Source organism: Carassius auratus, chromosome 6, assembly GCF_003368295.1.
Source record: "Carassius auratus strain Wakin chromosome 6, ASM336829v1, whole genome shotgun sequence".
Lineage (NCBI taxonomy): Eukaryota > Metazoa > Chordata > Actinopteri > Cypriniformes > Cyprinidae > Carassius > Carassius auratus.
The window spans coordinates 3,784,091-3,796,252 of record NC_039248.1 but is presented as its reverse complement, the minus strand read 5'-3'; the positions used below and the strand labels follow the sequence as shown (position 1 = coordinate 3,796,252).

The 12,162-nt window shown below is 36.2% G+C and overlaps 1 protein-coding gene across 17 annotated transcripts in view; it reads left to right on the top strand.

Annotated features, from left to right (window-relative positions):
• Nucleotides 1-12,162, top strand: part of LOC113091140 (receptor-type tyrosine-protein phosphatase F-like) — a 204,520-nt gene that overhangs the window by 170,683 nt on the left and 21,675 nt on the right. For 10 of the 17 annotated variants that reach the window (XM_026256599.1, XM_026256612.1, XM_026256605.1 and 7 more), the window contains 7 exons: nucleotides 900-997; nucleotides 1,084-1,340; nucleotides 3,504-3,585; nucleotides 5,526-5,741; nucleotides 9,012-9,169; nucleotides 9,837-9,848; nucleotides 10,318-10,430. In XM_026256599.1, the coding sequence (XP_026112384.1) occupies nucleotides 900-997; nucleotides 1,084-1,340; nucleotides 3,504-3,585; nucleotides 5,526-5,741; nucleotides 9,012-9,169; nucleotides 9,837-9,848; nucleotides 10,318-10,430 (936 nt within the window). The remainder of the gene's footprint in view (nucleotides 1-899; nucleotides 998-1,083; nucleotides 1,341-3,503; nucleotides 3,586-5,525; nucleotides 5,742-9,011; nucleotides 9,170-9,836; nucleotides 9,849-10,317; nucleotides 10,431-12,162) is intronic. The other 7 variants (XM_026256607.1, XM_026256625.1, XM_026256646.1 and 4 more) reach the window with 1 other exon arrangement.

The following is a 12,162-nucleotide window of genomic DNA, read 5'->3' as shown; positions in this document are numbered from 1 at the left end:
ATGGCTGGAGAGGAAGCAGACGTACGGTTTGTGGACTCCACATACAGCTTGTCTTCTGCTGGAAAGATGAAGGGCTAGTTTGCCCTTATCTTGTTCCCAAACTTCTGTCTGATTTCTGTCTTTCTTCCAAGGAACATATGGACTAACTTTGTGTTATGTTTGGAGCTCAACAGCATCTGTTCACATTTATTTATTTTATATATATAAATATATATAGTATTCTGCTTAACAATTGTTTCTTTGTTCTATAGGTTTGGAATGTGTGATTATTGAATAATCATCTGATCATAGTTTTTTCATCTAATTGCAGTAATTTGAAATAGCATTGAGATATGCCAAATTTCAAATAAGACATTAGACAATCAAGGAATGACATATGTAATGGACAAAAATGCTCTGGTTTTACTATTATTTAACATTTGCATCATGCCGAACATTCTTGGTCCTTAGAATTTCACACTTTTTATTTTTTTATTATTAATTTATTTATTTTTGCTTGGCTCCAGTGTGAACGTAGCGGACTAATATTACAGATGAACATAAAGAGAAATATTTAAACTTTTGGAATTTTGTTTTCACAGCATTAAAGAAAAAACATATTGGTCTATTTAATCATGTTTGCAAGTAAAACAGAATGTATTTATATGCTTATACTGTAAGTGACATGAGCAAATAGGATGGCATCACCATTATTTCTCAGTGTTCTGACTTCTCTACTACCCTACAGCATAAAACACATGCAGAGGTTGTGTTTTGTGTTTTGAGATGAAGTTGTTGAGATGTTATCATGTACACCATGTTAAACAGTGCAGTCTCGTTACCCAGTGATGCAGTTCCTCTGTGTATCACTGAGCCGGTCTGGAAATACGTGCCGACATGCGGTTTTTTTTACTCTACAGAGTTCACTAAAAACTTTGGTGTGAAAGCTGTGATGAAGACCTCTGTCCTGCTCACGTGGGAGGTGCCAGAAACATACAAGTCCCAAGTGCCTTTCAAGGTGAGATGCAGCAATTGTGAAATAGAAATGCAGTGTAAAATGAATGTCATTGTGTGACCGTTAACCTTTCTGCCCCCTACTGTCAGATCCTGTATAACCAGCAGAGTGTTGAGGTGCAGGGCGACCTGAAGAGGAAGCTGATTACACGCTTGCAGCCGGACACAGATTACTCCTTTGTGCTGATGAGCCGAGGAAACAGCGCTGGCGGACTACAGCAGCAGGTCTCCATCCGCACCGCCCCGGACCTGTTCACCACCAAACCGGCCCTTTACAAACAAGATCCAGATGAGGGCGGCAAACTCACCATCACACTGCCCAAGGTGCACAACAGCGCCCTCGTCAGGTCAGTCTGAGAAACATAATGCCATAAAAACATAACTCCATAACCCATAATCTTCTGCGGTCGTTAATGCTGTACTGATCATGAAACTGCTTTCATCATTATAACATGAATCTGGATCTAGCAGCTCCTGAACTGGAGTGAAGCATGGCACTGTGTTCATTTACACACAAGCTGCTCATGTTCCAGTGTTTTCAGTTTGGTTCACTGCTGAATATAAACGCTGCCACATAAGCTGCTTGCAAGTGCAATGAGTTCTGCTTAAAAACACCAGCCATCTTCCCAAATGTTTTATTTATAAATTCTCCGTCTCTCCCTCTCTATCTCGCTCTTTGGTTGTCCATTAAAATCTGATGACAACATTAATGCATTGTACATACTCATGTATGTAATGGTAGTAGTTATGGCAGTGGTGGCAGCCATGGCTTTATATTTCCAGGCTCGCTTCTGCTTTCTTCTGGTTGTCCTCTCCATCTCCAGCGTACAAACCCAATCTCTACAGTCAGCAGCATCAGAGGGTGTATCCATGGGGTCTTATACTTTGCCTTCTGCTGGAAGATGTTATTGGTTATAGTAATGTCTTTCTCAGAGCAAAGAGTCAGTAGTGTAATGCCATTTGCTTTCACCCTACCAATGCCATGTCTGCCTAGTACTCCACTCCATATTCTTCTGTTCTCTCCGACCCTAGCATTGAAATCCCCAAGTCGGTTCATTGGCACTGAGAAGGGTGGCATAACGCTTTTTTGCCTGGGGGATATAGAGGGTCATTAGCGTTTCACTAATGCTAACAGCTGTTTCTGCCAGACTTGGTAGAATGGTATTCTTTATGGCAAATCCTACTCCATAGAGATGTTGTTTACCTGGAAGGAAACCTTTCCAAACGAAGGTGTAACTTGTAACTTGGTTTCCCAGGTTTCTATTTCATCTTGTCGCTGAGTTGTTTGTTTAATGTGACTTCAAAAAACACAAGATCAACAATAACAGAGATACGCTTTGACATTAAGCAGAGAAAAAACCCCACAAATGTAATGTTTTCTTTTGCATTTAGTGACATGTGTTGTCAAATGAAAAGGAACCATAATCATTTACTGTTCATCTAATGCAGCAGTGTTAGCACTTATTCCTCACTGTCTATCTTAAAACAGCTCAGAGATGAACTGTGTTGGCTCTCATGCAATGTTTGCAGGAGTCTCAGAGTTCAGCCAGTGCATGTAGACAAGAATCCTGTTCTTCTTTAGACAAATATTGGACCATTGTTTTTTAGCAAGACAGAGGCTGAAGGTTAATTCTCCAACGCTTCCCCATCACAGCTCACAGGAGCATCTCACATGTCTTTAGGTAACTGCAGCAAGCTGGATTTGGTGTAATGCGGTGCAGTCTGAGCCAGCTGATCGCTGCCTGCAGGATCGGTTCTGACCAAAGACAGCACAGAAAAGCTTTAATTAGAAACTACCAGACGTATTTCCTCATCAAAGCCCAAGCGAGATTGTTAGCGCCAGTTACATCAGACGTTATAGACATCACACATATCAAACAATGCTCTTGCTCGGACCTGACATGAGAGTGTGGGAATTACTCAGCTGATAATTGGGTTTCAAGTGTTTGTTTCAGTCATTGAATGAGCCACAGGCTGCATTGCTGACACCGATTCATTTAAAAATGCAATCAGTGGTTTAATGTCCAACCAGAGTGTTTCATCAAAAAAAATTAACACGCTGACCCTGTGATAACGTGCAGCTAGAAAGATGATTTTGTGTCTTGAGTCATGTAGTGATGACCTGAGTGTGACAGTACTGAATAAATAGGGAATAAACACAATCATTTAAAAGTTTGGGGTCAGTAAGATTTGTATTTATTTATTTAGCAAGAATGCATTATAGATCAGTAGAAATCAGTATAGAAGAATGATTTCTGAAGGTCATGTGACACTGAAGACTGGAGGAATGATGCTGAAAATACAGCTTTGATCACAGAAATTACATTTTAAATATATATTCACATAGAAAACAGTTTTTTAATTGTAATAATATTTCACAATATTACTAATTTTACTGAAATTTCGATCAAATAAATGCAGCTTTATTCTGCTTGACTCCAAACTATGTATGTATGGTAAGGAAAAATGTGTCATATTGTTAAAGACTTGTTTCTTTGTTTTCCTCTTAGGTGGTTTTATATAGTGGTGGTGCCAGTAACTACATCCACTCTACGCCGGTGGGAAAACCCAGAGGATATGGATCTGGATGAGGTGAGTGTGTGATGATCATATAAAAATAACAGATGTTCTCTTATTTATGTTACGAACATACATCGCAGTATTTTGTTGTTCCACTTGTTATTTTTCGGGTCTCTCAGTTCTTCTGCATCTGTGCATCAGCTGTTGAGACACACAAGCACTTTGCTTCTCTTGGCATTTTTGCATTTTTGTTATTACTACTGAGCTTTCGGGCTCCAGCACAATTCTGCTTTCTCATGAGTTTGCTCGCTCTCAATAAACTATCGTCTGCAAAATAGGGGAAACTTTTCAGGTGCTGCCTACTGAATATCAAAACGCAGTGCACAATGGTGTCACCAGCGCTTTGAAACGGCACACTTTAACGCAGCCGTTCTCCCCCGAGTTGCCCCTTATTTATGAGCGTTGCCGAGTCAAATGACAGGTGTATTATTGGATTGTGTGTTGAACTGGTGTTTATCACAGCGCTGATATTATACTCGCTGCAGTCCTCGTTCTCTCTGCCGCTAGACCCCATTTGTTCAACTGCAATCCTGTGCCCTTGGATTAGATTCAGTCTCCAGCAAATGTACTTTACTAAAGCTAAAGAGGCAGCGCTCTGTTGGTTATTATGGTAGTGGGGAGAAAGAAAAAGAGAGAAAGAGTGAGGGATGGAGAAACAGGGGAAGTGGTCTATAAAGAGACAGAGGAAGAGTGTGTGTGTGTGTGTGTGATTTTGAATTAATGATGCTTGTGACTGAAGCACCTGAGGCTGATATCTGACCTCTGACCTCTGGGTCACAGTCCAGCTGTTTCATGGACTGAAAGTGCCAATCAGCACAGACCTAGAGGACTGCTGGCCGGTATATAGATTGTACAAAAGTTTGAGGGTGGGTGGCATTGTTTAATGTTTTTGAAAGAGGTTTCTTCTGCTCACCCAAGATGCACTTGTTTGATCAAAAATACAGTTAAAACTGCAAAATTGTGTAATATTATTACACTTAAAAACAACCGTTTTCTATCAAAGCTGAATCTTCAGCATCGTTCAGTGTCTACAGTGTCACATGATCCTTCAGAAATCATCTAATATGCTATTCTAAGTTGCTGATCAAGAAACATTGGTAACACTTTAGAATAAGGTTCCATTAGTTAATGTTAGTTAATTACTTTCGTTAACATGAACTAAGCAAGAACAATCCTTCTACAGCATTTATAAGTCTCAGTTTGTGATAATTTCAACATTTACTAATGCATTATTTAAATCAAAAGTTGTGCTTGTTAACATTAGTTAATGCACTGTGAATTACCATGAACTAACAATGAATAACTGTATTTTCATTAACTAACATTAACGAAGATGAATAAATACAGTAATAAATGTATTATTCATTGTTTGTTCATGTTAATTAATACATTAACTAACATTAACTAATGGAACCTTATTCTAAAGTGTTTCCGAAACATTTCTGATCATTTATATAATGTTAAAAACCACTGTGCTGCTTCATAATTTTACAGAAACTGATACATTTTTTCAGGATTCTTTTCTGAGTAAAAAGGTCCAAAGAACAGCATTTTTTATTAGAAATCTCAATAGAAACAATTTAAATGCCTTTACTGTCGTGTTTGATCAAATGAAACCATTTACGTATATTTATATAAGTGCAATAATTTTGAAGTATTTAAAATGAACATTTTACTTTTTAATATGCATTTAATTTAATCTAGATAAATAAGTTAGTATTTGTTTTAGTATCAATCTTTCTTCTGTTCATTTAGTCAAAAATGGTTTGATAAACATCTCTTGATTAATCCAATTTGCCCGAAAATTTGACATCATTTAGCAACATATAAAACTTTTATAAGACATTCACGTCAGTGGCTTTATGCATGAAGGATGCTTTTTTTCCAAGTATATCACTGTCTGTCATGTTACTGGTTATTCTTCATGTGATGTGTTCTCTGTGATTTATCAGCTATTGGGGAGTAATGGAGACTCAGGTGTGAGGAAGAGGAGGAGGAGACAAACTCAGGACTTCCTGCGGCCTTACATCGCTGCCAAGCTGGAGAATCTTCCAGAAACCTTTGTGTTAGGAGACGAGAAAACCTACAGCGGTTTCTATAACAAACCTCTACCTGGACAGCAGCAGTATCGCACGTTTATACTGGCGGCACTGAAGGACCGGGACTCGGTCAGTCACACACACACACACACACACACACAGGTTTCTGAGTTTATGGGTGCATTCCATAGACAAAATGGTTTTTATACTGTACTAACTGTATTTTCTGTCCACTTACCTAACTCTACTGCTAAATCAACCACTCACAAAACCAAAACTTTATACATTTTAGACTTTAGACACACAGAAGTTATTTCTGCATGATTTATATGCTGGTTTCCTTATGAGGACCTAAAGAAATGACCCCACATGTACAAAATTTACTGGTATTACTATACTTTTGGTCCCCATAAAGTAGGTAATAACAGGTACACACATGACATATGAGACTACATATGTATAAATATAAATATAACTTGATATATAAACCTAGAAAGAATGAAAAAAGAAATCAGAGAAGAAAGAATAAGAGAAGATGAGAGGTTCTTGTGAAAGGACAGTCTGCAGTGGGCTAGTAAACAGACTAGCGAGTGTGAAATTGGATGAAAGAGGTCAAATGCAAAACTACCGCAGCACTTAAAGAAAAACAGATTAGAGGAGGAGGAGATGAAAGAAAGAAGGAGAAAGAGACTACACATGATGAACTGCGGCAGATCAGCAGAGAGTGTGACGGCTGGAGAGACGAAGAGATGGAGAAGATGTGAAGGAGGAATCAAAACACACATGAATATGCATCAGTAAACAGTGGCTGGAGTCAGTCAGAGATGCATTACTCCCGCTGTGGGATGTGCTTCCGTCTGAGGTAGTGCCGATTAAACTGATCACTCTGAACGTTTCCCACAGTGCTTTTAGACGCTCTCTCTCTCTCTCTCCACTCACAGTTTCACTCTCAATCCTGTTGAAGAGAGAGACAGAGGTGTTGATCATAATAACCTGACAGATCTAGAGCCATGTGACTGTGCAGTCCAAAATTTACAGCAAGAAGCAAAAGTGTTTCCAGGAGGTTTAGTACTGTATCAAGGCTAAAAAAAAATCAGTCTGAGTTGGTGGACATGCATTTAAGATGATTTTAAGATGATTTATAGCCTGAAAGTTGATCAGTTTGGTTTTATAATGTTTCGTGCACATTAGCACACTCACCCGTCCCACTGAGCAAACAACTTCATCAAGATTACAGCACAATGAGTGCTCATCCAGTCACAGCCTTTTCATTTCTTACAGAATTGCATGAAAGATGAACTTGGAGTCATTGGCTTTGTGAAAAGTGTTTTTTTTTTACTTTGGATAAATGCTAGGGAATTAATGGAAAGCAGCCAATCAGGATGCACACAAAAGCTCACTAAGGAATGGATGAATGGAGAATCTCACACATGTATCTGGGAGTTTCAGAAGATATCTCAACAATTTCTCAATGCTCAAATTTGTCTGTAGCTTAGAAATATAGATCTCTGTATAAACTTAATCAATAAATGGTCTTAGCTGCTCCACATATATTTTTTTATCTCTAGATTCATACTGTGTCAACTATAGACTCATCTGCATCTGATTTTATGTATTTAAAAAGTCTCCTAAGCGATGCAAGAGCAGCTACTGAGAAATAAAAAATTCCCTTTGGTTTTTCCTCACAGATGTGTCAAATTAGATATTGCATGTGTTTTCTAATCTGTGTTTATTTTGAGATAAAACTTATCTAAGATTGAATTTTAAAGCGAATTCGTTTACTCACCCTTATGCATCATTATCAATAATTTACATTTACCTTTTTTAATATTTTTTCTGGAGAAAAAAAGTCCAAATTAAGTGTTAATGCTTAAAACGAGTAAAACTTTTTTCATAAAGTTGACTATTTTTTAACCCAAGGATAAAATCACTTCATTTTTGTACTTATTTCTTTCTTTTTAAACAAGACTTAATATTTTAAATAATTTTCTGTCTCAAGTAAATTGATCTTGATTAGAAAAAGTTTTGATATTTATACTGGAAAATGATAGCAAAGTGTGTTTTACCAAACCTTTAAGGCTTTCTTTCCTCTGTAGACATGGAAGAAGGTATTTTGTGAAATGTCTATATATAAAGGATGAGACTGTGTTCATTTTTGGATGAGCTGTGGGTTTAAGCGCTGAGACTCCTCTGAGACTCTGTGTCTGTGCTGCGCTGCTGTAAATGAGTTCTGGGCAGCGATGCTTTCTGTGGTTCCTGGTGTCGCTTCCGGAGGGAATGCAGAAGGTGTAGCACTGATGGGATTTGGTTGATGATGCGTATCCTCTGCTTCTCAGCGGGATGGAAGAGGTTACCCCTCCCTCGGCCCTTTCTCTCGCTCTCACTCTCCCTCTATCTTCCTGTTTCCATCCCTCTTTCTCCTGCGCCCCGCTGTGCTGTCTAAAAGGTGTTACTAAGACGATTAGTTGCCAGCGTTTGACTTCTGTGCTACTTTGAAGATGTGAAGTATTTCCTCATGCTCTGCTCAAACACAAATACGAAGATTTAATTTTGCATGTGATCACTGAATGTCATTAAACATCACATTGAGGCTGACAGTAACAGTGACACGCTTATTGGCGGTCTCATGAAAAACACCTACAAAATTCAACCTTTAGCATTTTTATAGACAGCATAGGAAACAAAATGTTTGCTTGATCTCTGTCACATCCTTTAAAGCCTGTATGATGCATTACAATAATGGTTAGTGTTATTAAATAGTGGCATAAATATAATTATATAAACATGTAAATTATATAAATTTGTCCATATGTATGGATTTCTACAGTATACATGTGTTGTGAGCTATTTTAATACATTTTAAAAAGAAAAGAGTAAATATTTGCTTAAATACACTAGTAAACGTACAAAAAGGTGAAAAATGTTTTAAATTAAATTACAAATAAATATTTCAGGTCAAAGGTTTATAAAAAATAAAAATAAAAATAAAATAAAATTACAAAGAGTTTGAAAGAACCCAAATTTAAGAGGGATTTCATTCACAGAGTTTCCCAAACTGGGATACGTGAGTTTATGAAAACCTATAAATATTCGATTTATTTGCATGTCATGTGACCATTAACCAAGAGAACATGAAATGTGATTTGAAATTATTGAAATATTCAAATAAAAACAAATATTTGAGATAAAAGGGATTTGACTGGCAAAAAAAAAGTCTGAATCCCTGATTTAATGTATTTTATTACTGCATACTTCCCATCTATTTGTATTATGTCATAGTTTTGATAACTTTAATGTTGAAATGTGCAAAGTGGTCATAATAAAGAATATGTATGAATTTCTTTTGATCTTTTGAGTAATTGTCCTTTCTCCATCCTCTCTTCCTTTCTTTTTCATAAGATGTTCACGGTGAGCCCTTACTCTGATCCCATGATGGTGAAGCTCCACAGCGGGATGTCCCGTCACGTTGAGGACCCAGAGATGCTGTGGGTGATGGGACCAGTGCTGGCCGTCGTCCTCATCATCATCATCGTCATCACCATCCTGCTCTTCAAGAGGTGCTATTACTTTACCATCATTGATCCAGCACTGAGATTGCATGTATTGCATTCTGCTTAAGTGACCATATTTTCGTTTTCACTGTTCATAGCAACCTAGAGTTTACTGCATTTTCTCATGTCAGATATAAGTAGCCATTTTCTCTCAGAGACATCGCTGACTCAGTGTTAGAGCAGAAAATCAAAAAGTCAAGAAATCTTATTTCACTATGACGGTCAGCAATTTAACAGTTTCTTTTTTCTTAGAACTTTCTTTTTTTCCTGAACACTTTCACAGAACTTTAATGATCAAATAATGGTAATATATTTCTGAACTAGACTGCAGAAATTATATTTCATAACACACCTACTGTACCAAAAATGTGACCTCCCCAAATTACGTCCAAGTCTCAGATAAAATGTGCCCCTCTTCTCAATTATGACCAAATCCATTCGGCCTTATTGAAGAGTGCAGGAGAATCAAATGCCTAGAGTTCAAGTTAGATGTCTATTGAGTGAAAAGAAAACTCATTTTGCAAATGTCAGCTCGAATCGGAGCTCATTAGTAGCAATGGCATTTTCACATTGCTGACAAATTCGCCCTACACACAGAGTCTGTGCAGTTTTCTTCCTGTGACATTTTCTCTTTTCTCTCCTGTGCTTCTCCGTCTCTTTCTGTGGGATGCAGCAAACAGGAGAGGTGGGTATCGAGCGGCTCTCTTTGATCCGATAACAAACGCTTGTTTGTGCTTGGTGTTTAATGAGAGGCAATTGAAGAGTTTAATTGAGCTCAGATTAGTGCTGCTGCTCTCCAACACTTTCTAACACACGGGAAATATCAGTAACACTTCACTGTAAAGTCCTATTAGTTAACATCAGTTAATGCATTACATTAACTAACAATGAGCATTTGTTAGAGTTGGTTAATAAAATGCAATTATTCTTTGTTCACGTTAGCTCAGGTCCATTAAATAATATTAACAGGTACAACTATTACATTTAATAGAGTATTAGTGAATATTGAAAGTAACTAGGATTAATAAATGCTTTGGAACATCAGTTCATGTTAACTAATTCTAATGTTTAACCAAATTAACCTTATTGTAACCTGTTACAAAAATACCTTACACTTGTATTCTCATGTTTGATGTCATTTCCTGTCTGCACAGGAAGCGCTCCTCACCCTCGGCTAAAGATGAGCACTCAGCTGGAGTTAAAGATCACTTACTGGCCCATTCCTCTGACCCCGTGGAAATGAGGAGGCTCAACTATCAAACACAAGGTATAACATCATGATGGACATTTTTCATGGACTTCTATTGTTTTTTCACCAAAGTAATGAGTTACTGTACAAACAGCTCATCACATTTATAACACACACAGTGGCCAATGAAGGGCCATCCTTGAAAACTTGAGCAGCTCACATAAAATTCAATATTAAAAAAAAGTGTCAGTGTTTCTAGTATTACAGAATGGCAAATTGGTGGCTGCATATTTTATAGTTTATAACTATATATTAGCCATATTAAAATGAGCTTTGTACCTTATCATATACAGCAACCAGTATATTGTACTAATAATACGGGTGGAATAGAAATCCATGATGAATAAGAGTGGCCTGTTTCTAAATATGGCTAATACACAGGTATTATAGTTAACTTAAACTAAAACCATACAAAATAAAATAAACTTTAACTGAAATTCATAAATGAATAAATAAACCTTTTATTTTAGGTGGTTACCAACGCAACCTTTATCACTTTATGGACTAAAATAACTAAATCAAAATACAAATAAAATTATCTGTATTAAAAATAAAAACTTTTAAAAACTTTATTTTAGGGTCCAATTCTCACTATTAACTAACCATTAACTATGACTTTTGCTTCTATTAACTCCTTATTTGCTGCTTATTAATAGTTTATAAGGTAGTTGTTAAGTTTAGGGTATTGGGTAGGATTAAGGATGTCATGCGTTATATGTACTTTATAAGCACTAATAAACAGCTAATATGTTAATAGACATGCTAATAAGCAACTAGTTATTAGTGTGAATTGGGCCCTGTACTAAAGTGTTACCAAAAATGATTTAACTAACAATAGCTAATAAAAATTACATAGGGTGAGGTCAGCTAAAATGGTCCACGGTTTGGTAAATGACTTATAATACCATCAAATAAGCTATGCATGAGATCTAATGATATTTTTATGAATTACCCTGGGTCTCTTAAATATTTATATATTTTTTAAATATCAAAAAGTATAACTGTTTTCAAATTATGAGAGTTAGAGTATCAGCAGTTACCTTCTTGAGCTACGGCACAACATTCAGGTAAAATGGGCCAATACAAAAAGAGAACAACACAGGTCATTTCAGCTGAAATCATTTAATTTTAACAGTAAAATTTGCCTCAATTAACACCTAACTTTCTGCTTATTAATAGTTTATAAGGTAGTTGTTAAGTTTTAGGGAGTTTTGGTAGGATAATGGATGTCATTCATTATACATAGATTTTAAGCACTAATAAACAGCCAATATGTTAATAAGACATGCTAATAAGCAACTGGTTATTAGTGAGAATTGGAAACTATTCTAAAGTGTTACCAAGCTTTTTATTTCACATAAATGCTGATCTTTTAGATCTTTCTGTTTAGCAAAGAATCGTGAAAAAATATACTCAACTGAATAAAAAAAGTTTCTTGAACAAGAAATCATAATATTAGAAATGTAGCTTTGATCAAAGCAATAAATAACATTTTAAAATATATTTTATATTTATATAGAAAATAGTTATTACATTTACATTCAGTTTTTTTAAATATCAACATTTATTTATTTTTTTAATCTCACTGTTCAAAAACAACAAATTAACTAAAACTTTATCAAAAATAAAAAAACAATAATAATAAAATAAAATAAAAATCTGATTAAACTAGTGTCTTAATGGTAGTAAAATAGTAGTAAATAGTAAAACACTGGATGGTATACAAGGTTCATAGCCTAGTTTCTAACGT